Raw genomic sequence first — 24,159 nt, forward strand, 5'->3', positions numbered from 1 at the left:
TTAATTTTAATGCTCTTTGAAGGAACAAGTACCAGTACACAGATATCTTAGATTAACTCTGTGAAACTGTAGTATCATAGAAGGGATTGTCTATGTCACAATGGAAATATTCTCAGAAACATTCCAGGAATTTAAATCTGAATACTTGCCTCATTTTTATCTCGACAAAATCTTATTACCTTTTGAACCTGATGTTTGTTTATTCCATCTGTGTGCTCCTATATTATTGGGGTTTTGATAAACCTCTACTATGGGAGAGTGAGAAATTAATGAGTTCTACTTCATCTTCTTCCTGAGGTCACAAACGAAGGAACAATAAAATTTCTAGGCTGAAATGAATTTCATTAAAAGGAGATCTATTTAACCTATTGCAAGTTATTTTTAATATCTGCCTTGGTATGATTCCATGAATTTTGCATCTGCATCCTGATTGATGTAGGGGTGGAGAATTGGGCAAATAAAAAATATTAGTACTGAATCTTACTACTTAATGAAGAAAATTTACTGTTACAGATGGGACTAGAAAAAGGGAATAGAACAGTGCTCTGGATTTGCTCATCTAATTTTTTAACTCGCTGTTTCCTTGGGTGAGAATTAATAAAAAGAGGAAAGAAAGCATAATGTGAGATTGCTGGAAAGAGTGTTTGTATAGGAACTGCACTTACTTCCACTGATGTTCGTGTTGCTGTGTTCAGCACATTTTGCTCCTTCAAAAATTTTTTTTCCTATTTGATCTGCCTATAGAAGCTGTCTCCTTTTGTTGAAAAATACAAGCAATGGATGCTTCATTTGCTTCTGTTGAGTGTTGTTGGTTTTTTTTTGTTAGTTAATGCATTCCCCTTCTTATGTGGGGAAAAAAAGCCAAACAACATAAGAATGTATATCATTTTATTTTGTTTACATCTGCACTTTGTTCTGGGACAACTGAGAAAAATGTGCTGGTGGCTATATTAGATTGAATGCTGAACTTGAAAAAACAACTTTTACTTTTTTGTGTTCTTTTTAATATCCACCAAAACATGCTTTGGTTTAAAGTGTTCAGGAGCACACAGGTGCTACTTGCCCACCACACAGAATATTTAACCCAGGCCTATGCTAAGTGTTACTTTTATAAACCAGAACCCTTAAAATTGAAAAAGTAGAATTGTCTTTAAAGCAACCACATGGCTCTGCATAATAAACTGTGGTAGGGCGCAGTACTTTTATTACCTAATTAAACTGTGTTGAGAAAAATGCTTTGGGAACACACACCTGAATTTATAACAAAATTCATTCTGTACTGCTTCCATGTGGAAAGGAAGTGCATCTGGGAGTGGTGGGAAGAAAAGCTTTTTCAATTGCTTTAAAAGGAGTTTGAAGTTTATTTTTTTTAAGTAAAGTGGTTAGTTTAGGAGGGAGCTTAGCAAGCTCTCGGCTAGACAGGTTTTCCCGTTGGTTTACTGAACCTGAAAGAGACGCTGATTTATAGGAGGCATGTCTCACAAGTTCCAGTTCTTGGCTTTCCCTAGGTACAGTTGTCATAACATGCACTCCTTACTAAATAAGACCACCGCCTGCAAGCATCTCTCTGTGGAATTCCATAGTCATCCTACAGAAAAATATACTTTTGTGTACATCTTCTTTTAAAGTAAAGCTTTTATCTCCAGAAGTATCACCTAATCGTTTTGCTAAAAAACCTGCCTGTTCTTTGTAAAATTCATGAAATAGAAAACCAAATCTGAATAAACGATAACCTGCTGAGCCACTTACATTCACTGCTGTAAATGAAGCTCTAACTTTGTTTTTTATCTCCAACAGACAAACAACAGAAAGGTGAATTTGCCTTAGAGGGCTACACCATCCGAATGAATAATAGCCTTCGGAAGGATGCAAAGAAAGATTGCTGTTTTGAAATCTCCGCTCCTGATAAGCGCATTTATCAGGTTGGACTTTTTATGTCGACTTGAAATTAAATTGATAAAGCCGTTACAATTCCAGTTACTGAATTAACGTTTCAGTAAAACAGCTTGCACTGACATCTTAATAAAAAAAGGGAAATTCCTTGCTTGCTTATACTATACATTCATATAGGAGGAAAAAAAATCTGATTAAAGAAGTATATGTATGCATTCAAATACTATCATTTTGGACAAGAACAGGGAAATCTATCATCTTTATCTATTGGTCTTTTCAATGTTAGTATTTTAACATCTATTATATAGAATGTATTATTTCTTGGATGAATTAAGTAGTAGGAAAAAAAGTTAAACAAAATATCTATCAGTGTTAAATACATATTGTATTGGTCGTGGCTTTGCCAAGAATATCTGCTTAAAGGCACCTATCAGCTGTGCAATTCAGAGATCTATCAGCTAGACATCAATATGGAATGTAAGTTTAATAAGTTTTAAATATCTGAGATTGCAGTTGAAAGCCAGTTAATTAAGCTGTCAGGTAGTGTGTTGGAGTCTGACAAGAACATTTTTAAGAAAACTGTACCCAGCAGTCTAAAGAAATTCATGGGTGTCTTCTAATTGTCAAGGGCAAATTTTGTTCATCAGTTCTGGCTTTGACATTGATGAAGAGAAGCAGCTTTTTTTCTGCACAGCTGCCAGCTGCTGATCAGAGTTTCAAATCCATCATCCTCTCCTTCAATTACGTAAATTTGTCAAAATTAGCTTTACATTATAAGAAGCATCCTTGCAAGAAAAGTACCAGAAGACATGAAAAGAATTACTAATAGTTTCTTAAGGAAGTGACGAGAATGCTACAGACCTTTCTTTTTATTGCTAATGAAATTGTATTTACGTTTTTATCATTACTGCTACTTGTTATTAATAAACATTTAATAGTTTACAGCTGCTACTCCCAAAGAAGCAGAGGAATGGGTACAGCAAGTTAAATTTGTAATTCAAGGTAAGCCAGTCAGAAAAGCCATATCCTTTATTATCAGTACTGCTTAGCAATGGTGGTGCTGTCCATTAATGGGTCTGTCATGTTTGTCTATCTCTTACTACCAGTTACTCAAGTGTTGAATAGCAACTCCTGGTTCTCAGTCATCTTGTAGCTTTTACATGACTTTTCTCCTTATGCAATATTCTTGCTTTTCTTTCCAGGAATACCATGTAGCTTGAAAGCTGGCTTTATGAATGTTATAAGAAAACAAGCAAAATATACAATAGGAACCAGCTTGTAGAATACAAATTATGTTTTCATTTTGCATGAATTTTTTTTTTGTTTACTTATCTAGGAAACATTAACTTTGCTTTTACATAGATATGGAATCTAATACTATTCCTGAGGAAGAGGAGGAATATGATGATGTTGGACATGTAAGCAGTGAGCCAATAGATGATAGCATTTATGAAGAACTTCCAGGTATTGTTGAGTTTTTTTTTAACCTTATGACTTCTGACAATTTTTTCTTTTGTACTTCTAGTTTGATAACCTGAGTGCATTAAATCAGCCTGATGAATAAGATACGGATTTCAATTTTTTTTCTGTGACACTAGATATGCCTTTAACCAGATCTAAGTGAGAACAGTTCAGTTCTCTACAGCATGGGCATCAAAATAGCACAGAAAGTGTAAAAGTGGTCTCACGGGACTTTTGGCTCATTAACGTTCTCTAGTATGTAATATTTTTTAATTAAAAAATTGACTTGCCTTACAGCTTTTTCCACCAACTTGCCCATCACTGTTTTACTTTATTCATTTTGGCATTTATATTAGGCAACAGTTCTCTATCTCTCCAGCTGCTGCCCAATACACATCTTATAATCCTGCAAGAAAGCAGTGTCTTGGCTTGAAGGGACTCTGGAGATGAACTGTAAATAAAGACAACATGAGTACTGACATGCTTTGTTTCACATCTTCCAGCATGACTATGGTTCACACAAGATATTAGTGTGAACAACTTTTGAAATTGATTATGGTATTCAAGTGATAGGAAGAAGGTGTTTGGTCTTGTTTATATTTTAAGAAGGTATTTTAGAAGTAATTATTAAGCTACCAGTAGTTAACAAATGATAATTTGAAGTGGTATGACAGTTACTAATCACTTTGCATGAAACAACATTCTGCGTTCATTGCTGTTTGAGTCAGTACAATTATCAGCAACAATGTGAGAGAAAAAGCCAGTAATGTCACATGATGCTGACTAACTTTATTTCTCTGCTAGTTTGCATATTCTGTCTATAGGAGGCGAAACAAGCAAACATTTTTAAGTTTGCCTTGATTTTTATTTTAAGGTTGGTTCAGTGAATTGTGAGAGAAGAAAACATGAGAGACTTATTAAAAAAAATTCAAAACTACTACATAGAATTGGAAAATTGTAGGAGAGCTTCTACAGTGAATATAAAATCTATGTTAGAGGGCTTAATCTTATAGCAGGAGTAATGCACCCAAACGCTGCAGTGCTTTTTGGATGCTCAACCTCTTATGGAGAATGATCCTTTAAGCTTGCTTACACTTTCATATGTGTCCTGACATAATTTTTTTCATTCTTTCCTGAGATTTCACTTATCTTACCCATTTGTTTGAATATCAAATTCACTGTATTAACACATAAAATATTGGTAGAGGAATAAAATTGTTTCCCCCTGTGATCTTGAAGTTTTTCATTTTCATGCTTTGAATTAGGGATTTCTCTTCCTTGTTTTGAGAGTTGTGAGCTTTACAGGAAGTCTTACCTTGTACAGTGGAGCTCTAATTGTGGCTGTGATGCATTGGTGTAACTAGGGAAAAAAAAAGGAAACTTGCAATATATTTTGAGTGATTATAATCTATTTTTCTCTCTCATAAATATACTTCAAAAGTCATTTGCCTAAAAGGAATTAAAAACTAATGTTTCTGTTGCCCTAGATCAGTCTATAACTTCTTTATCCATAATGTGTTGAAGAGGATTAGATGAAGTGCTACTTGACAAACCTCACAGGAATAGGCCTTATTTGGTTCTTGTAATTCTTTTCACTTAAACTGATGGTAGAAGAGTATACTCCACTTTGGTCTCACCTGTCTTCATTAGGCCTTGTTGGTTGTAGGCTTTTAATTCCCACTGTCCTTTTTATTTTGCCAGGTAAGTGAATGTGTTCTTTCTTCCTTTCATAGTCAAAGAGTGAAATCCATCATCCTTTCTGTTACCTTACTTTCTAATCCAGAGCAAATAAGGAAATTTTGAACTCTTCTACCTTTTTCTTCCCTCAATAATTTCTTATAGAGTCCAAAAGCAATGCTAAACTCTGGATTGGAGAAGATGCATGCTAGATTCCTGTGAGGAGGAAGAATAAATTTATTTTCACTCTGTTTTGATCCTCAAAACGTCTTGATATTAGATCCACTAGCTTTCCACAGATCAAAACTTTGAAGTGTTGCATTTCAGGTACACAGCTCATTGTACCTTGTCATTATTTATCGGATGTAATTTGCTATTTCTCAAGGAATCCTTTGCACAGTCTAGTATTTTTTTTTATTTTATATATCAGCATTTCAAAGCAAATCAAGCCAGTTCATAATGCAGTCAATTCTGCGATCTTGGTTTTAGTATTACAGTAAAGAGTGTTTGGATTAAAGAGATAATATGTTTATGTTTTCTCTATTCTGAAAAATAGAGAATTTTGAAGAAGTGTATTAGTAATCAGGATGGGCTGGTGCAGTGCTTACTAGATACCTTTCTTCCTTCTTTCTTCCTCCCTCCCCCCCACACCTCTCTTGTAGCAGTAGGCAGTACAGAAAAATGAATTTTCCAGAAAGGAGCTCACTAGCTTCAAACCAGTATCCAGAATAGTAATAGTCTATTACCTGTTAAAAGCTTAAATTTAAATGGAATTCAATTTACTGCTTGCTGGCAGAAGAAATAGGCTGATATTTGGAGAGGGTATGAAGAGAGGTGGGAAAATTACTCTTTATCTGTTAAATCGCTGTCTTCTTCAATGACACATACAAATTCATATTTACTATAGAAGCATCATTTGCTTTGTTCTCAGTCAGTGTGCTTTTTCTGTGGTTATGTGGAGCTTAAAACATCAGAACTGCTAAAGCTTTTCCAACTTTTAAGTCTTCCTTGTGAGATTCTTCAGGGGGGGAAAAATGCTTTATGCTTTTTCCAACAAACTATACCATTGTTCTATTTTAAATAAAAGTGCATATGGAAAACTTAGTTAAAGAGAAATAAAATATTGTCAATGAAAACCCTTTTGTGGCTCTTACAATAGCTCAATTAGCTATTTATTTTCTATTTTGTTATACTATACACAATTTTGACGTAACAATTATATATTGCCATCCACATAACTGATTCCTTGTCTGTAACACAAAATAGCTTCTCAACTCTAGTGTTAAACCATGTTATATATGTGTGTAATAATATCTGGATGCATAGTCTTTAGTCTAGTGGTGTTTTAAAACAAGCTACAGAGTTGTGCTTGTCAGGAGATAGTTCTTATCTTTCAAGATGTTGTCATCTCTCATCATTCCTCAAGACCAATTTTTTTTTAATAACCAGGGATTTTATTGACATAATTTTAAGGGCCTTCTCTCATTCATTGGTCTTAAATCTGTGTGGACCACATACCTGGAGTACTAACCACTGCCTGCCACCATGATTCTTTCTGAAATATAAGCTGTGTACTTTCTATAACAGTCTTGCACAAAAGGAGAACAGGGGTCTTGATATAAGCTCTCATCCTTATATTAATTTTCAGTCTTGTTTTATCTTTTTCTCTTCCCTTAATGCATGCATAATAGTAGTAGTTTTCAATGTGTACAGTACAGTTTGCACCAAAAGGATTCTAAATATAGAGTTTGATTATCTTTTTGGTGCTTCTTGGTAATGTTAAAAATCCCAAGTGGTGTGGTGCAATACAAATCTGAAATATTTGGCTTTGTGTCATTTAATTTTAACCTGTCCATAAGATAGAGAATATTTGGGTAAGAGGACAGTGAAATTTAGTGCTGTCTAGCCAGGGAAATTGCTGTGAGGAACTAATCCAGCCAATACAACTTGCGTCAGTCCCTGCTTGGTGCTGTAAATTAAATTTTGGGATTGGTCTCTGACTGGGACAAGGATCATGGGTCTGAAAAGCTTGCCTTTGTCTTTCAACTCCCACTGTCATTCCTCTGCCAAACAGTTTGATCAAGCCACAGTATCTGGCCAGTAAGTCTGTTTTGCAGTGTAGTTGGAAGCTTAGCTAGGGAAACTGTAACCAAGACAAAGCAGGGGGAAAGGTAAGAAATGTCTTAAGCTTTAAGCAACAGAAGTGTGCTACACAAAGGAACATTTTTTTAATGTGGTTGCTTATTTAAACAAATTATTGTAAATTAATAGCTTTAAGATTATATTGATGTTGTTTCAGAACTTATTTCTAACACTGTTCATGAAGAATGGAGAATGATCAGCTTGTCTCTGACTCATGATTGTCTTTTGAAGCAGCTTTGTTTTCTTAATTTTTAACAGTTAATCTCTGCAGCTAAATAGCATAACTTAATGCCCTCGTCATCTTCTTTTGTTACTCAGTCATTTGAGCATTGAAGAAGGAAACTGTGTATATGATGTAACCTTCTCATGAGCTCGAAGAGGGGAGAAGACAAGAACGCGATCTCTGGTTTACCTCTAGGGAAGAAGGAAGTCATGATTATTTAGTGAGGTTTGAGCATAAGCTTGATCTGTCACTCACAAACACAAGATCATAGCAAATATTTCCATCTTCAAAATGTAGTGTCAGATGTATTGACTTTTTGATGCTAGCATTGAAGATTTCACAATGATGTGCTAATGAAAGCACCTTTTCAGAAGACATGCTTGCTTCAGAGTTTTCAATATATCACCATCAAGGTCTGTTTGGTGTCTGATAGTCCCTGTTGTGGATCACAGCTGTAGGACCAGTTTCCCAAACCAGAAAGCTAAAACGAAGAAACTGTTTGTTAATGGTTCGGTGTGAATCAGAGCAGTAGGTCTGAGTTAGCAGAGAAACAGGTGAATCTAAGATGTTATGTGTGAGGACTGCTGTTAAGTTAGTGTGTTATATATCCTAGTAAATTGTCCAGATTCCTCCCAGCACCAGTTTTTTATCAAGTATTTATGGAATTCCTTACTTCTTTTCCATAAAAGTCATATATGATACTGTTGTGCTATTTAAATATATATGCATTTTTTCTTTTTTTCCCACAAAAAGAATTCTAACTGTATTTTATTAGAAAATGACGTGATTTCTAAATCTAAGTAGAGTCTGGGATATTTGAAACTGAAAAGCAGATCAGAATTCTTGAGGTCTCATCCAGTGATGAGTTTCAAAAGTAATTACTGAAAGTGTTTTGAATAATTTCCATTAAAACATCCTTCATATCCAAGAACGGAGAGGTGTTTTTTTTGTTTTTCTTCTCACTTTTAAAGTAGTGAGGAATGGTCATTTTTCAAAAACATTTTTTCAATTATTGGATCTCAATGTTGTTAAAAAGTTAATATTTTTCACTCGTTTAACCTTTGCATTATTTTTATACACTGGGTATGTTTGCCCATAGTATCTTACCAATAGATGCAGTAACAGAATAAGAGGAGATGCTACAGCGGTAAATTACTTCACTGTAAATCAAAGATATTAAAATAATATAAGATCTGTTAAAAAAAAGAGATGTAAACTACACATTGGTGTCAGGGAATAGTAACAATTTCTTATCTGCCTATGTATTTGTTGTTGTTTTGTTTGTTTGTTTGTTATTATCACTGGGATTTCAGGTCTTTTAAGTGTCTTTGATTATATGCCCAACATAGAAATCATTGGAAAACATTTTCTTGCAACTGTATACTGCTGAATTTAAACTACTGTGATGGACTGGAGCTGTGTATGAATTCTCTGTTGCTCTGGGTTTTGAGGCATTGCTCTTGTGGAATTAATACACACCAAGTATCTTCCAGCTGATACTCAGTGATCATGAGACATAAGTCATGAATCCAGACAACTTTTTGTATTTGAACACATCCAGAAGATGGGTAGGAACCTGATACCTAAATCTCAGCTTTATCTTCAAATAATATAATCCTACATCTAAAGAGGGAACCTTTTATTTCTATTGAAGTTAAGTTTCAGTGATGGAAGAGGAGGTAAGACAGTCTGGTGTAGATGAAAATAATAAGATGTTCCTTGAGTGGGAAGTGGCAAGTCTTTGAGAGAAAAACTAAGGTTCACAGACTGTAGTGTGTTTCTTGAAAAGTGAATATCTATTGTTGGTATGTGGATAACAGGTGTCCCATAGCCGTCAGGAACTCTGCTGTGTCTGATGCAATTCAAATATATCATAAACATTCACAAACATCTAAGCGAGGAAGCTGGTAAAAATTGAATAATAATTGAGTATTCAAATATAGGCTGATTTGCATGCGAGAAGGACTCATTGGACTTGGGGAGGGAGGATTTTCTGCTGAAAAGAGTGTTCTTTGTTTAATAATGTACTTCTGGTGCAGAAAAAAATTGTTCTTCTTTTCCCTTTTAACCAAAATACATCACTTATTCTAAGCCTACATTTTCAGAATTTCAGATTGCTGCTTCTATATTCCATTTTTGGAGGGGTAGAAAGAATGGTGGCCTGCTGTGAAATTCAAAGCAGTTAATTACAGTATCTACACTAAATGGGAAATTTGTACTACTAAGTTTAGGTGTTTTCCTCTCGTTGAAATGCATACAAGACTTCACAGGCTTCCGAGTTTACAAGAGGGAAGTACAGGAATATCCTACCTGAGTTGTGATCCATTGTAACAGTAAGTTAAGGGAATTCATGGTAGAAAGGCTGTGTGTATCAAAGTCTCAGGTTCTCAAAGGCTAAATTTTATTTATGTATTTCAGAATGAAAAAAACAAAACAAAAGCAAACAGAAAAGTACCCAATCAGACAATAATAATAATAAAAATAATAATGATAAAATAAAAACCCACAAAAAATCTAGAAATGGATTGTTGAATATTCATTGTCTGTTGTCATTTTGAAGCTTGTTTGCTTAAAACTAGAAGGCATCTTAATAATGTCTGAAAAGGTAGTATTCTTAATCACACAATTCTGTGTTTAAAGAAGTCTTTCAAAAACTGATTAGTACACATCTAATTGAAAGAAATTTACTTATTGAAATAAGATTATTTGATTGCAAGTACCAATCAATCATTTTTACATTGTTTTCTCTGCTCCAGTGCTAAACAACTTTTGACACTATTGATCTGTGAAACCTATCTGATGTGAACAATATGTGACAGAAGTTGTTTGTTATTGAAAGATAGAATTCTGTCTCAGTATAGCTTGTCATCCTGGGGAGGGAAAACCACACAAAGTAATTTTACTTGTATCATAGCTTTTTTGATGCGGACTGTGTTTCTGACAGTTGTGTTCATGTTAGATGTGAGCAAAGCTTTGTTTATGCATGCATGTCTTCAATGGGTTATGGACTGAAGTTCTTTCTTTGGTGGCATTGGCTTTATCTAATTAAGCCGCAGTGAAATAATTCTAATGCAGAACCTTCAGAAGAAATGTCTTGGTATGTGAGATAGTTTATTAACCATAAATTTGAGGAATTGCTGTAGTTTAGCAAGTTCAAAGTAAAATGTCAATTGTATTATGTATTTTTATGAAAACAGAAAATTTAGGCTTGCTCTACTGCTTAGTATAACTGTGATGAATGCTATATAGATAGATCAAGGAACCTTTACTTTTTGAATTTGTGATGAATGACTGCGTATCAGGCTATTAAAACCATTAGGCAGAGTCTTTTGAGAAACAAGAGCAACCAGAGGTTATACAGTGCCTCAGGCTAGTGCTTCTCAACTTTTCTGGTTTCCACGAGGTAGCTATTAAAGAACCATAATTTATACAACTGGATTCTAAAATAAGACCCAGCAAGGTGGGCTTTAAAGGCTGACTTAATCATTCTGTTACTTGTAGATACAATTCTCTGATTTGAATTCTTAAGCCTTTCTATGGCATAAATCCCTCTCTCTATTTTTTTTGGTCTCAGTATACTTTTTATCTGCTACCCACTCTCCTCAAGATAGAGAAATTAGACAAAGAAAATACTGCTAATTAACCAGAGCTTCATGAATTTTGCTGTCTGTAATGCAAGTATGCCTGTTTTGCTTGTATGTTAGTGTACTGCATTTGTAATGGCCGTCATGTTTAGCTTGTACATAGACGAGGAAAACAACATGATTCTATAAGAAAGGTCGCTTTGCCTTTCTTGGCTGCTACTCTCCGGACTGGTTCCTTGTCTTTCAAAGGAGCAGGTTGGCTGCTTCTGGGAAAGGAACGTGGTCAGCAGGGTCAACCAGGTCGGGAGGGCAAGATGCAACAGTCTTCTGTGCCCTAGCATAGGGAGAGGGAAGGTCCAGACGTGGCAGGGTGCAGACATACAAGTGAGCTTCAGCACTGAAGGAAATATCATTGTCTTAATAAGCCAGAAGAGGTTGGAGAGAACCTGTTGAAAATCAGTGAAATTTGGACTAGAGAGCAAAATAGGAAGAACATAGCATTTGGCTCAGGGGATGTTTTGTTTCAGTCCTTTTTTTGCAGTCTTCTTTTTCCTAAGAAATCTTAATCTTCTCTGTATAAGAAGTTTTTTTGTTCTAATGAGAGCAAGTTTAAGAGCTTGGGAACTTTTGATATCTTTAAGGATAAAGATATCAAGTGCTTCTCCTTGTGGTTTGTGGCCAGGCTGTAACAATTCTGTCCTTGAAAACTGAAGGCAACAGTAAGTAAAACTGGGAAATAAAAAGAGGAAATCTTACTGTCAAGACAAAGCTATTGTCTACAGAGAAGCCTCTAATGCAAATCAAGAGTATCTACCCTTCAATTTTCACAATGTACATTAATTGAATCTACTTTCATACCTGACTCAGATTTATTTTTGAAGGAGAAAGGTGTTTCCATTACTAAATTTTGAGCAGTGTTTTCAGATAATTCAGTAAACAACATTTAAAGATGGATATGATTTTGTTATCGTTTCCATAAAGATTGTGAGACCAGATTCTGGATTAAATCACCTAGCTGGGGCTTAGGAAATGGCTGCTTGTATGCTACATCTTGGGACTATGTTGTGTCTCTGGCATGAGGCATGGAGAATCCAAAGTACTGGATTACAAGAGAACTCAACTAATGTGGGACTCTACAGGCACTGGTTTTTCTGAGAACTAGCTGCATGCCAATCCCACAGTGAAGTGGTGAGCTGCTGGGGAGCACTTGTCATCTCCTGTTTATGAACTGTTTTCAGATCCCTGCTGTCCTCCCTCGTCTCTCAGAGGTGCATGTAGAGCTGGTGACATCAGGCATCCAAAGCTGCAATCCCCCTCTGATCCTAGTGTATGAGAGGAGGGGAAGGAGACTGTATTTGTTAACGTGTAGAAATGAATGTGTAGTTGTTACTCCTAAATACTCTATATTTAAGCAGTCTGTGTAGCAGTTATAATTTTTCAGCTTATTTCTGACTTATTCTGATTTTTATTCACTAGTGAATCATAGCAAACATGTTTCACGGTTACTTTATTTCATCATTTAAGCTAGTGAAAAAATTTAACGTAGTTGTCATAACTGAATTTAGTGTCACGTGCCATGAACAGTGAAAAGAGGCAGTGATGTGGGTGTATTACTTCTCATGGAAATACCCAAAGAGTGAAGGCTGGTTGTATTTTTTTTTTTTTTTTTGTCAATGTGCATTTAATGATCAACACAGAGAATACAAAAATGTCATGGTAGAACATTTTAAAGGAGTCACTAGAGAAGCATCTGGGAGCCAGACTTTTCTTGTGGAAACGTGCCAACAACTGTATTGTGTTTCCTCTCACTAAAGCAAATGAGGCTGAAATGCCTTGTCTTCTGCGCCTTTCGGAGTAAAGTCATTTCTGGAATCAGGCTATAAATGTGAAAACTTTAACCCTGCAGATTATTAAAGGATATAATGTGATTTAAATAAGATGCTTTCTTTATGATTCTGTATATGTAAATATTATGTCAAGTCACATTTGTCACAATTAGAGATATGTAATTTTCAGAAATGACTTTTAAATTTAAATCTTGCTGCTGATCAGTGAGTATGGGAAACTTTACTTGACATATAAAGACTTCTTTCTCTGTAGCAGATAAATTTAGACCTGAGAACTGTTAACTCCTGTACATGGTTGTCAAATAACACTGTAGTACAAAGTTATAATGTATAGATTAGTTTATTGAATATTTGATTAGTAGATGTATTTATATAGGGAACTATTTATGTTTTCTATGTAGATTTTAATAGCTACCACATTTAGTTTAGCAAAACATTTTATTAATAAAAGTTTATAAAATGTCACAATGAACACTTAAATTATTTACATTACTAAGTGCTATTATGGGTTAGGAGAACAAACCAATTTAGTTACAGTGAATTCACATAAATCTTTACAATGCTTATATATAAAAACAGACTTATGTGCATGCACATGTATTTAGGAAAGCAGTTTCTAGTGCAAATTCCTGTGAACCTACAATACAACTGGAATCAGCTTCAGCTACATTGTTTTGCCCCTTTGGGGTACAAATTCACATTCGGTCCAGTAATTGCAACTATTTTTTTATTTGAAGGAGAGGAGGGCAGGAGAGGGAGTATTTTTTGTTAATTAGCTAAATAATATGAAGAACGTACAGAAACATCAGAAGTTAAGGCTTATTAAGAGAGGTGTACTAACATATTTTATTCCTTCCTTAAATGTTTAAGTATGGATTTAGATAAGACGCCTCTTGCCTGGATTTTACAGGCCAAGTTTGAGGATTTTGGAACATTTTTAGAAGTGGAGCCAAAACTGTGCTTTTATTGGAAGCTAACTTAAACTCTTCAAAGATCCTTCTGCTCGAGCATGGATGTTATCTAGTCTATTGATCAGAAAATACAGGTGACATTTTGAAAAGTGCTAATCAAACTTGAGGACTTTGAGGGGAGGTAGGTTCTGAAGTTCCTTATGAAACCTTGTTTGATGGTCCATCTGGTTTTTTTTTGTTTGTTTGTTTTCTGAGTTTAACTTATTGAGACCACTTCACTCAGCGTACAGAATCAGACGATACTAAGATATTTGATTTCTGAAAATAAATTCCTGAAATAATTAATTTTAATGCTTATTAGCTGTGAATACAAATGCAGGAAAAAATTAATGACTTTCTGGAAGTGATTCTCTGTAATTTCTTTTATTCTTCATTATAATTATTGTGTATATATCCACAATTGAACTTGCTTGTGATGACCTTTATCTTTTCTCTTGAGAAGAATGACTATTATCAGGTCTTCCTTCATGAGAAAATAAAAAGGTCACTGCAAAATTCATCCCTTATTTCTATGCAGTGCACATTGCACTTTGGCATATTTGTATTGAATTTTATTAATAATAATTAGATCATTTTGTCAAAGAAATTTTAGAATCCTAGAATTAGGCATTCCAGATGGTCTACTACATACTCCTGCTTTTCCTGCCTCCTTCCACCTGCTCTTCTCCCATGGTTACTGTTGATGTAGTTGAAGTTTTACATATTTCTATTCCTCCTAATCCTGTCAGGCTAGCTATTATTTTTTTTTCTCCATCTTTAACCCTACATTTACAAATGGCTAGTTCTCCCTCCTCTAGATCTAAGAAGAAAAAGAGAATGTTTCTTTGTCTTTGTTTTTAATCTAGCATCAATCCTGAATTAATTTATTACAAAATCTGCTCATCTTTTAAGAACCGTGAGTTAGCTTTCCAAGGTCTTTCTCAATAGGGGGCAGTGCTTCACCTTTAGCTGAGATAGCTGTTTTCAGATTGCTTACACAATTGTGAGAAGTGGTGATTTATAAAAACACCTTTTCAAGATACAAAAAACACAGCTGGAAAAAAAAAAAAGAAGCAGGGTTTCTCAAGAAATTCAGGAAATCTTACATCTGGAGTCTTAGCAAGACCTTGATAAAATGAAGTCATGAGCTAATCCTGTTCTATGGAGTCTTTAGCTTCAGCTATATCATACATGAGACGTCAAACTGCTGAATAGCTTAGATTATAGGAGTGGAATACCAAAAAAAGCCAAATGTTTCCTAGAAACTTGATTCAGATTTCAGAGCTGGAGCGGAGTGTTAGATTAAGCAATTTACAGGGGTCCCTTCTATCCCAAACTATTTCATAATTCTAATTTCACTTTGTACAGTCAGTGGCATTAATTCAAGGACTTTAGGGGAGTCAGTACGTTGTCTGCTGGTAGGACAATAGGAGCAGTGCATACAGTCAACCTTGCTAATTTGTTATATAGTTATTCTCAAAGAACTGATTAAAGCTTACACAGAAAATCAATTGGAGCACCGTCCAATTTAGCTGTTAGTATATCTGAATGAAACCTTCTGCCTCCATGCTGGAATTGGTCACAGAACAGAAGGAACTGGGCCTGGGAATTGGCATCCATTTTGTCCTCTACTGAAGGCAAAGCATCTTCATACACATCATATTTTTATTTAGAATATATTTTATGTTATTCATAACATAATCAATAGATTATAAACAATATCTTTCCATATTCTGTTTCTGTACAATTCTGTATTGGCTAGATCCTTTCATATTTCTGATCCCAGTGGTGACCATTTCCTCAGATGCAAATTACACTTTGCTCATACTTTAACATCACCTCTACAATCCCTGTGGTTAGTTTGTGTCTGTGTGGCCCATTTCTGTCATTGTCTTTGCTGTTTTGTTACAGAAATCAGCCTTTAAGTCCAGCTTGGAGCTACTCTCTGTGAGCCAATGAGTGGTAACTAGCTGACTCAAAGAAGCAGGGTTGAAGTAAGAATTGTCGTCTCTTCTCTTGTAAAGAAATAAGAAATAAGATAAGAAATTCTTGGATTTATAATCTCTTCTCTAAACAGCAACCAGCTTCTTTTCCACTTATGTCACCCTCCTGGAGGCATTTTCATCCCCAAACTAACTGCCTCAGTGTAGTCAGCTGAAGCCTTAACGAGGTATCTGTTTTCCCTGTACCTGCTGCACCCAAGACCTCACGCTGTGGCTGCTCAGTATCACCTTCAGCAGCCTTTCTCAAGCTATTGCTTTTGTTTACAGAGTGCACTAGGGATGAAGCAGGCTACAGGGTAAAATGGTAACAAGTTGTGTATAAATCATTCAGTAATTTTCTCTCTGGTGACAGCAACTGAACCCTAGGAATGGCATAAAGTAGGGTCAGGGGAGGGACAGTTTGGGTGTTAGGAAAGGGTTCTTCACCAGATCGTGGTTAGTTTATAAAAGGCTGCCCGGGACAGTGGTCGTGGCACTGAGCTGATGGAGATCAAGGAACATTTGGACAGTGCTCTCAGAAATATGGTTTGAATTTTGGATGATGCTGTGAGGAGCCAGGAGTTGGACTCCATGATCCTTGTGGGTACCTTCCAACCTGGGATAGTATGATTCTGCCACATCCATGAAGAGGTGGATCTGTGGCAATATGGTAGGATTACCAGAACAACAGTTCTGCAACTTGAGTTTAGAGATTTCTTGCTACAGAGTGGGTGAATCTGGAGTCTAAAAGATGACAGGAAGGAAAGTCCATGCTACTATACACACCAAAGCAAATAAGCCTAGTCTTGTAGCTTATGGGTGATCTCTAGATATCAAGCTGCTTAGGCTAACAGCCACTGAGAATTTGGCTGAAGTGTATAGACATATATGGTTGTGTATATAATGAAAGTATTGTGGAGGCCCCTTTCTCCCAGAGCTGGGGAGTGCTGTGCCCTGAGCTGCTCAAGTGAGGCAGTGTGCTGGCCCTACACAGAACAGGGTGTTAGTTGTTATTCCTTTGACCCCAAATGGTTTCTAGCCCTCAATACTAATGCTGGCAGAAGATGTCAGTTTGGCCAAATTATAAAAAAGATTTTATGTACTTAACTTTTGTGTTTATTGCTCCTTCTTCAGAATTACTTAAATGTTTTTTTTTTTTTTTTTTTTTGCCAATAATCTTGTTTGTAAGAAGCCAGTTCTTGCTGTTTTTCAGATTTACATAGCTGAATTGATTTATGTTCCTTATTAGGAAAATAATCCATCTGTTATGGGGTTAGGTCAATTCATGAAATAATAAATCAGAGAGAGAAAAGGTCTCAGCTGTTTCCCATAATAAGCATTTATCCATGTTTAAAAGCTCTTGTTTACTTCTGTACAGAGTCACTATTTGGTAGGGAAAAAGCAGTGTGGAGGGGTAATACTCTTCATGTTAATAAACTGTTTTATCTTTTACTTAAGCAAAGCAGTATGGAGCCATTATGTTCTGTGTCAGCAGAATTCTTCATGTACACACCTTTGTATTTGCATGCACTTGTCTGCTGTCCCCACTGAACACGATAGTAAAGGCACCATGGTTTTTAAAATTGATTATTTAATAAAACAGGTGTTTTTGTGGGGGTTTGTCTTATAAGACCAGTTTATGTGCTTATAACCTTTTGACACCACAGTGAGCTTTCAAATGAAGACATATTAATGTGCATTACAAGCGTATGATTGCTTTTATCATTATGAAAGAGATGAAAAATTAGTTCACTGCAGTAGTTTTTATCTTAACCGATCAAAACATCTTCCAGTGATGTTTATAACAATATGTGATTGGAATAACAACTTCACATGTTGTAGGGTTCCATGCTGCAGCCGAGAGGCATGTAAATACAAGCTGCTTATTTGCAAGAAGCTTCCAGATTTGCAATATGATTGCTATGGAAACCGCACAATGAAAACCTTATAACCATCTGTGTGGTTTGGAAGATATTGCTGCATAGCTGAGCTGTTTTTGTTTACTGTTATTAAAGTGTTGAATAGGATATATTAACCCACAAACTGGAATTATCCCAGGTATAAACTAAAGCTATGCAAGGGCAATGTCTGTCTTGGAGATTAAAAAACAGTAGAATACCATTTAATAATGTTGTAATTTGGTGTGTATTATTTGAAAATGGTTAAGAGGTGTGTTGGTAGAGGAAACTGTTAAGTTTATGCATATTTATTATGGAGATACCACATTCCATTGAAGGAATGCATTGCTTGAGCCAAGTTCCAATGCATTTTATGCTCAAGTAGTCTTGATTTTTTTTTTCCTTTAAGAAAAAGGAATTGGAAGAAAAATCAATGGCTTAATGTCAAAAACTCAGCTAGTGTAGTATTTACTGTTCCATTTTAAAATTGTGTGGATGATAGAATCATCTATGATTGGGTATTTATTTTTCTGTTCTTTCTTCAGATTCAAAATAAGTAAATTATTTTAAGCATCTTTCAGGGACTAACTGGAAAAAAATAATAAATATCGTGAATTCCTTATTTCACTGTCAGTACAAAACTTTTGGGGGTTGTTTGCCATTAGGGTCTCTGACTGTGAAATGTAATCTGTATCTGAAGGGCCAGATGTTTACTCTTCAGATCTACAGCTCTGGGAGAGTTCTAGTTTGATTAGTGTTGGTTGCTCTCATTTTGACATAGTGAGAAGATAGAGAAGAACATTATCTTACTTTAACGGCATTGATGGTGTGAAGAAGAAAAATACTGTACCAGATTATTTTAAAGGTCTACTTGACTCATCTTATATTAGGGAGTATCCTAGAAAATGTGACTGGCAGTGGGATAATAGTCCTGTGGGTGGTATAATTGTGGTATGGAAGCCATAGAATGACAGTGCCTCCTAGTGCTCTGGACAGCTTGTAGGGATGTGTTTGTGTCATTTGTACTCCAATTCTAAGTGCTTAAAACAAACAAATGAATGTACTTGGAAATGTGCCACAAGTGGTGTGCCAAGTGAAGGAATAATTTAAATGCAGTAAATAGTTTGGAGTGTTTTGTGTTATACTGCAGCTTTAGATTTTCCCTCTTCTATTGTGTTGGTTTTGTTTTTTCTTCTTGTTTGGCTCAAAGAATAGTTTATATGCATTGAAACCAGACTTTTAGCTAGTAAAGAGTCAGACAGCAAAAACTCTCAGTGGCTTAGCAGGGCAGAAGTTCAAAGCTCTTTGAATCTCATGATGTAACTGTCATATTTGTGGACGTGCGTATGTAAGTTAGCAAACAATTATGCATACTTATTTCAACAGGTCTACTCTTGTGCTTTAAACATCTGCTTTAATGTTTGCACCAATAGTCTTGCGGGTAGATTAAATTTTACAAGGCTAGCAATCTTTTGAAGTGTTGATATAAAATTCACTCTTTTCAAAGTAGAAAGTCAAATTACACAGAAGTTTTACAATGAGGAATACTTCTAAAGTTGTGAGTTCTGTATCTGTTGTCTGTCATTAATAAACTATCAAAATAAATCGCTGACATATATGTCCTAAAAAGAGGCATGAATACCAGTATGTGATGAGTTGCTATATCTAGTAATCCTAACATATTAAAAATTCAATTCTTGTTTGAGAAGTGGATTTATTGGTACATTATTTCCTCATTCATTCTGCAGCTTTTGGTATACTATAAGGGCCAAGATAAATGTGTTTTTACTTTCTTATGACTCTGAAGAAATAATAGAACTTAATAAGACCTCATGGTTTGTTACCTGTTTTGCCTCATTGACAAACCGTTGACTGTGAGTTGTGCAGAGCAGGTTGTACAACCCTGTGCTGAGAGGAGTGTGGATTTCCTTGTGTGAGTGTGTGGGGATGAAATAATTCCCCATCTATGTAGGATGAGGATGGAGTGCATCTTAAGAAATTGCCTCTGGGAATTTCATAGAGTGTTCCAATCTTGCTAGCCAGAAAACATATTTTAGTGCAGATCACTACCAGGCTTCTTCTTTTCTTGTCTCTTAATCTTGAAATAAGTAACTTGCAGTCTGGTTTGCTTAAAACCATGGTCAGCTGCAGTAGGCAGAGCACTGAATGCATGGCATCTGTGGTGTCTGTATTCCCATCGTGCAGGTGCCTAGCTAGTGTGTGTGCCTGTCTGACGGTGCTGAAAATGTCCTCTTTTCTTCTCTGCATACTTTTGTGTAGTACTGACTAATTTATGTGGGCTGGTATACTTTTTCACTCCTCAGTTTCCTTCTCGTTATCCTGGCAAGGCATGTGTGCATGTATATATATCATAAAACAGAATAGGACTCTCATTCTAGTTGTCTTGAATGGCATAGAAACAACAGAACTGGATTACTGTTTTCAGAGCAGAGTGAGAAGGGAAGCGTGTTCACAATTGAGATTTTGAAAGAAAACTTTTGGAATATTTGGATGGGTGGGGGGAACCACAGAAATAACAACACTCCAACTGCTGTATAAGTGCAAAACAGTAAACAGGGCTTATGATCTGGAAATGCAGAGTGTGGCTTTCAGGCTAACGAGGGCTGTAATTCTTGTCAGCTGAGGTGTCCCTTCAGTTTCATCGGCAATTGTGTTTTGCAGAAGAAAATGCTCCTCCAAAGACCAGAATGCCAAGAAAATGGAGCCAGGAGAAAGTAGCCACTGCTTCAGGTAATTTAAATCTTCCTTATTTTGTGTGTGTACTTTCTTTTTTATCTTTATTTTCTTTTATCTTCCTTTGTAGTTTTAAAATAATGTTTTTATAGCTCTTCTAAGCTGTCTTTTTCACCTGGGTGTTTGATGGCAGCAAAACTGCTTAGCACCACTTAGGATGCATGAAAACCACTTGAGAAGGATTTATAAAGTAAGCCAATTTATACAAGGTATTCCTTCCTGAATTACTTTGTAATGACTCAATTAGCTTTCATTTCTGCACAAAGGAGATTTAGTTGCATAAATTAGCTTATCATCATTGAGGAAGTGTCACAGCTAAAGGACAGTTTATAGATACAACATGCAGTTGCTGTCAAACCTATAAGAATGTAATATAGACATCTGTGTATACTTTGTGCTTGAGCAGAACAGACTTCTGCCATTCAGAGACTAACAGGGGACAACAAGTTGCCCAAGGGACTGGCAATGTAGACATCTCTGAAAAGGTCAACTTGACACAGGCTCTGACAATCGACCCAAAGCTCTGTCTTCTTTGATAAAAATCAGATAAACTTAAGACCACTAATTGATCTGCAGCCTGTTTAAATGTTGGCCATGCATATCTTCATTGCATATGATTACCACAGAAAGCAAATGAATTGGGTAAGAAATGCCAGAGTCCAGTGACAGCAGCATAAAAATTGGAAAAGGACACCAATGCCCAGGAAGGCTGTGAAGGATATTCTCTCAGCTTTAGCTTGGCAAACTGCCCTTGTGCTAATTATCTCTGGGACTGGAAAAATAACTGCATACACCATGTAAAGTCCCGTGGTCAGACAACTTTTCTTGACAGAAATGTATTTCCGGTTATGCTTAAAAACAAGATATATATGTGCTTCAAGGGCACAGACCTTTAGATAAACTACTGGTGATTTGACATAGCAAGTAGAGAAGAGTTGCTTCTTATCAGACCTTACACCTTTTTGAGATCTGCTCCATTGTAACTGTGACCTGCATTGTCGTGCAATCTGGTTCACCTTCCCCCATCGTTCAAAATGCACATCATTCTTTCAGGGCTGTCAAGGAAAGGGTGGACAAAAAGAGTTCCTTTAGGAAGGAGCTCTACAGTGCTCTTCCTGTTGCAACGTGTGGAGAGGAAATGGAGGCCTGATTTCCTGACCCATACAGGAAAGCAGGAACAGGTTGCTGCAAAAGAGTTTGGGGTTGCTTTTCTTGGAAAGGAAGCAAAAGCCAAGTGATCAGATGCTCTTAACATTGTGCTCTGCTAAAAACATGTGTAAGACAACACGACTCATTACAGCTTTAGCATTTAATACTCTTTTAGACATTACTGTAATTATAAAAGTGCTTTTTCATAGTAGAGCATGGGGTCAATCCAATTATAAACTTGACAGCAGCATTTTTTCACTAATAGATCATCTTGAAGTTTTAAGTGATGATTCTTTTAAGAAACAAAAACCTTAGCGCATTCACTTCTTAAAAGTTTCAGTGAGCCTTGTCTGTCTTGTTACTATTTGTGCAATGTCTTGGAAAATACCTGGACAGATCTTCCCAGATATCAAATTAATTTCAAGCAATAATTTTCTGGTCTTACTTAGTTCAACCAATAGCGCTGGAAAGCAGTTGGACTTTCAGGGCTGAGTTGACATAAGTAAGATTGGCAACACGGAAATATCTAACTATATTCAAGATTATTTTATATTTTTCCATTCTAACAACAATACATTCTCACATTTTATCTATTACCTATCTTTATTGAGCCTGAATTTCACAGAAAATCTTTTGCAAATTGTCTGTGAGCTCAGGCAGGTGAGAGAAAAAGATCTCTGTAATTTCTAGTCTGTGCTGCCTCAAGGTGAGTACCTTCAATTTGGGGAAACTAAGGAGCAGGAGAAGGGTATAGAAGGAATATAAGAAGGAAAATAAGAAAGGTTATGCTGAACAGGTTGGACTACACAGGTGGTTGAGTGAAATCAAAGCAGACGAATTTGTTCCTTCATTCACAAGCAAGGTAAATAGGTGATGTGAAAATAGCTAATGTGGACTGGGTAGCTCAAAGCTACTATTCTAGTATAGTTTGTTAATTTGGATGCCATCACTGGTAAAATGGAAGTGAAAGTCAGGCACAGCTGTTTTATTTTAAAACATTTATTCTAATGTTTTCAGTAGTGCATTTCTATGCTTAGGCTGTAATTCCAGGTTTTGTTTTGGTCAGTGTAGTTTTTCTGCCAACTCTGTGCTCAGAAATGGCGAGTGCCAAAATTGGCATGGGGGAGGGGGTAGGAAAGGGTCAGCCTGCAGTTAAATTGGCTTAGGCTGCAGTGAGTGAGCACACTTAAAACCTTGTGAAATATGTACTCCTGGTGTGTTGTACCAGGTTTTGTTCTTTTTCTGTCTATTGAGGCTGTTAGGATACTCGGAGTTCTGTTTTCCCTTGAGCAATCTGTTGGCATTTTTAAGCAGTTTGCGACATCCAAAGCCCATACTTGAGAGATATACATTTCAGATTTTTACCAGAACTCTTCACCTTTCTCTCTTCGAGAATATAATGTTAGATGCCAGTATTTTTCAGTCAAATAAGCAGTCTGAGCCAACCATCAGAAAGGTGGGCAGCTGTTGCTGCTTGGTCTGTCAAATAAACTCTTAAGTGTTTTCTTCACTACATTGGACAAAAATATCTGTTGTTCCTATTACTGTTATTCGAGAAAAATGGAGATAACAGAAGAAAACTCTGAGGAATTCTTTGTAGAAGAATTTTGGAAACTGTTGGATAGTTGTTTGTTCAGATAACTGTCCTGGAATGAAAAAAGCCATTTCCTTGTGAAACAACTTATCCAAATTCCTGCTCAACCATTTCTTTTTCTAATTGCTAATATGAAAAGCAATGAGTAGGTAAAACTAAATGCCTCATACCCTCTTTAAAAATTAAAATAATAATAATATTTTCTATTTTTTATATATTTTTCACATTTATAGCCTATCTGGCCGTGCCTTCCATATGTTACAGACTTTCATTTAGCACTTAGCACAAGCCATTTAAAGTGCATAAGAATAGAATGTAATTATGACAGTAATTCCAGCAAGTCAGGACTTTCTGAATTTGAACTACAATTGGCACTTATGTTCTTGATGCTAAATCTACTGGCTGCTTTCATGTACGCCTGTGTTTATGAAGGTCTACATAATTTAATTACTGTATAAATATCAATTTTTTTCACTCAAGTTCTGTGGTTTTATTTTATCTGTTCTTCAGACACAATCAAATGAAATTTGCTAGGATCCTCTCTAACTAAAAGAGACTGAAGCAAGAAAGTACGGACTTCTGTCTCACTGAAGGTTTTGCAGCTTTTTATTGTTGTTGTGCCTCTGAGTTTGTGAAGCACTGTGAATCGTTTTATGAAGTGTTACATCCTTTAGACATACAGTCTCTGAAGTTATATTTACACTTCATGTTTATGCCTGTGTAACCTGTGCTGGTTAGAAGGCATTTCCAGTTGTGAATTAACACTTGTTTGAAGACCAGCGTAGTTGTTCACAAACTCACACTGGCACTCCCTCTCCTTTATTTCTTTTCTGTGCTCCTGGCATATACCAATTGCTCCATTATATATTTTTATTCAGAGAGATGTGCATTTCTGATGTTAGCAAATCTCTGTCATAATTTGATTTCACATTGAAGGCACAGAGCTGTGGTTTGTCTTTGGGCAGCATCTTCAGAGTCTCAATCAGCTTATTGTAAAACACATTT

The 24,159-nt window shown here is 35.9% G+C and overlaps 1 protein-coding gene across 1 annotated transcript in view; it reads left to right on the forward strand.

Moving 5' to 3' along the window:
- The window catches only part of SKAP2 (src kinase associated phosphoprotein 2), a 110,002-nt gene that overhangs the window by 72,589 nt on the left and 13,254 nt on the right, over positions 1-24,159 (forward strand). Inside the window, exons 7-10 of the mRNA XM_065752927.1 lie at positions 1,798-1,922; positions 2,832-2,895; positions 3,256-3,357; positions 20,340-20,408. Of these exons, the coding sequence (XP_065608999.1) occupies positions 1,798-1,922; positions 2,832-2,895; positions 3,256-3,357; positions 20,340-20,408 (360 nt within the window). The remainder of the gene's footprint in view (positions 1-1,797; positions 1,923-2,831; positions 2,896-3,255; positions 3,358-20,339; positions 20,409-24,159) is intronic.

Source organism: Cyrtonyx montezumae, unplaced genomic scaffold (assembly GCF_038088225.1).
Source record: "Cyrtonyx montezumae isolate F1298 unplaced genomic scaffold, pur_monq_1.0 scaffold_8, whole genome shotgun sequence".
NCBI lineage: Eukaryota > Metazoa > Chordata > Aves > Galliformes > Odontophoridae > Cyrtonyx > Cyrtonyx montezumae.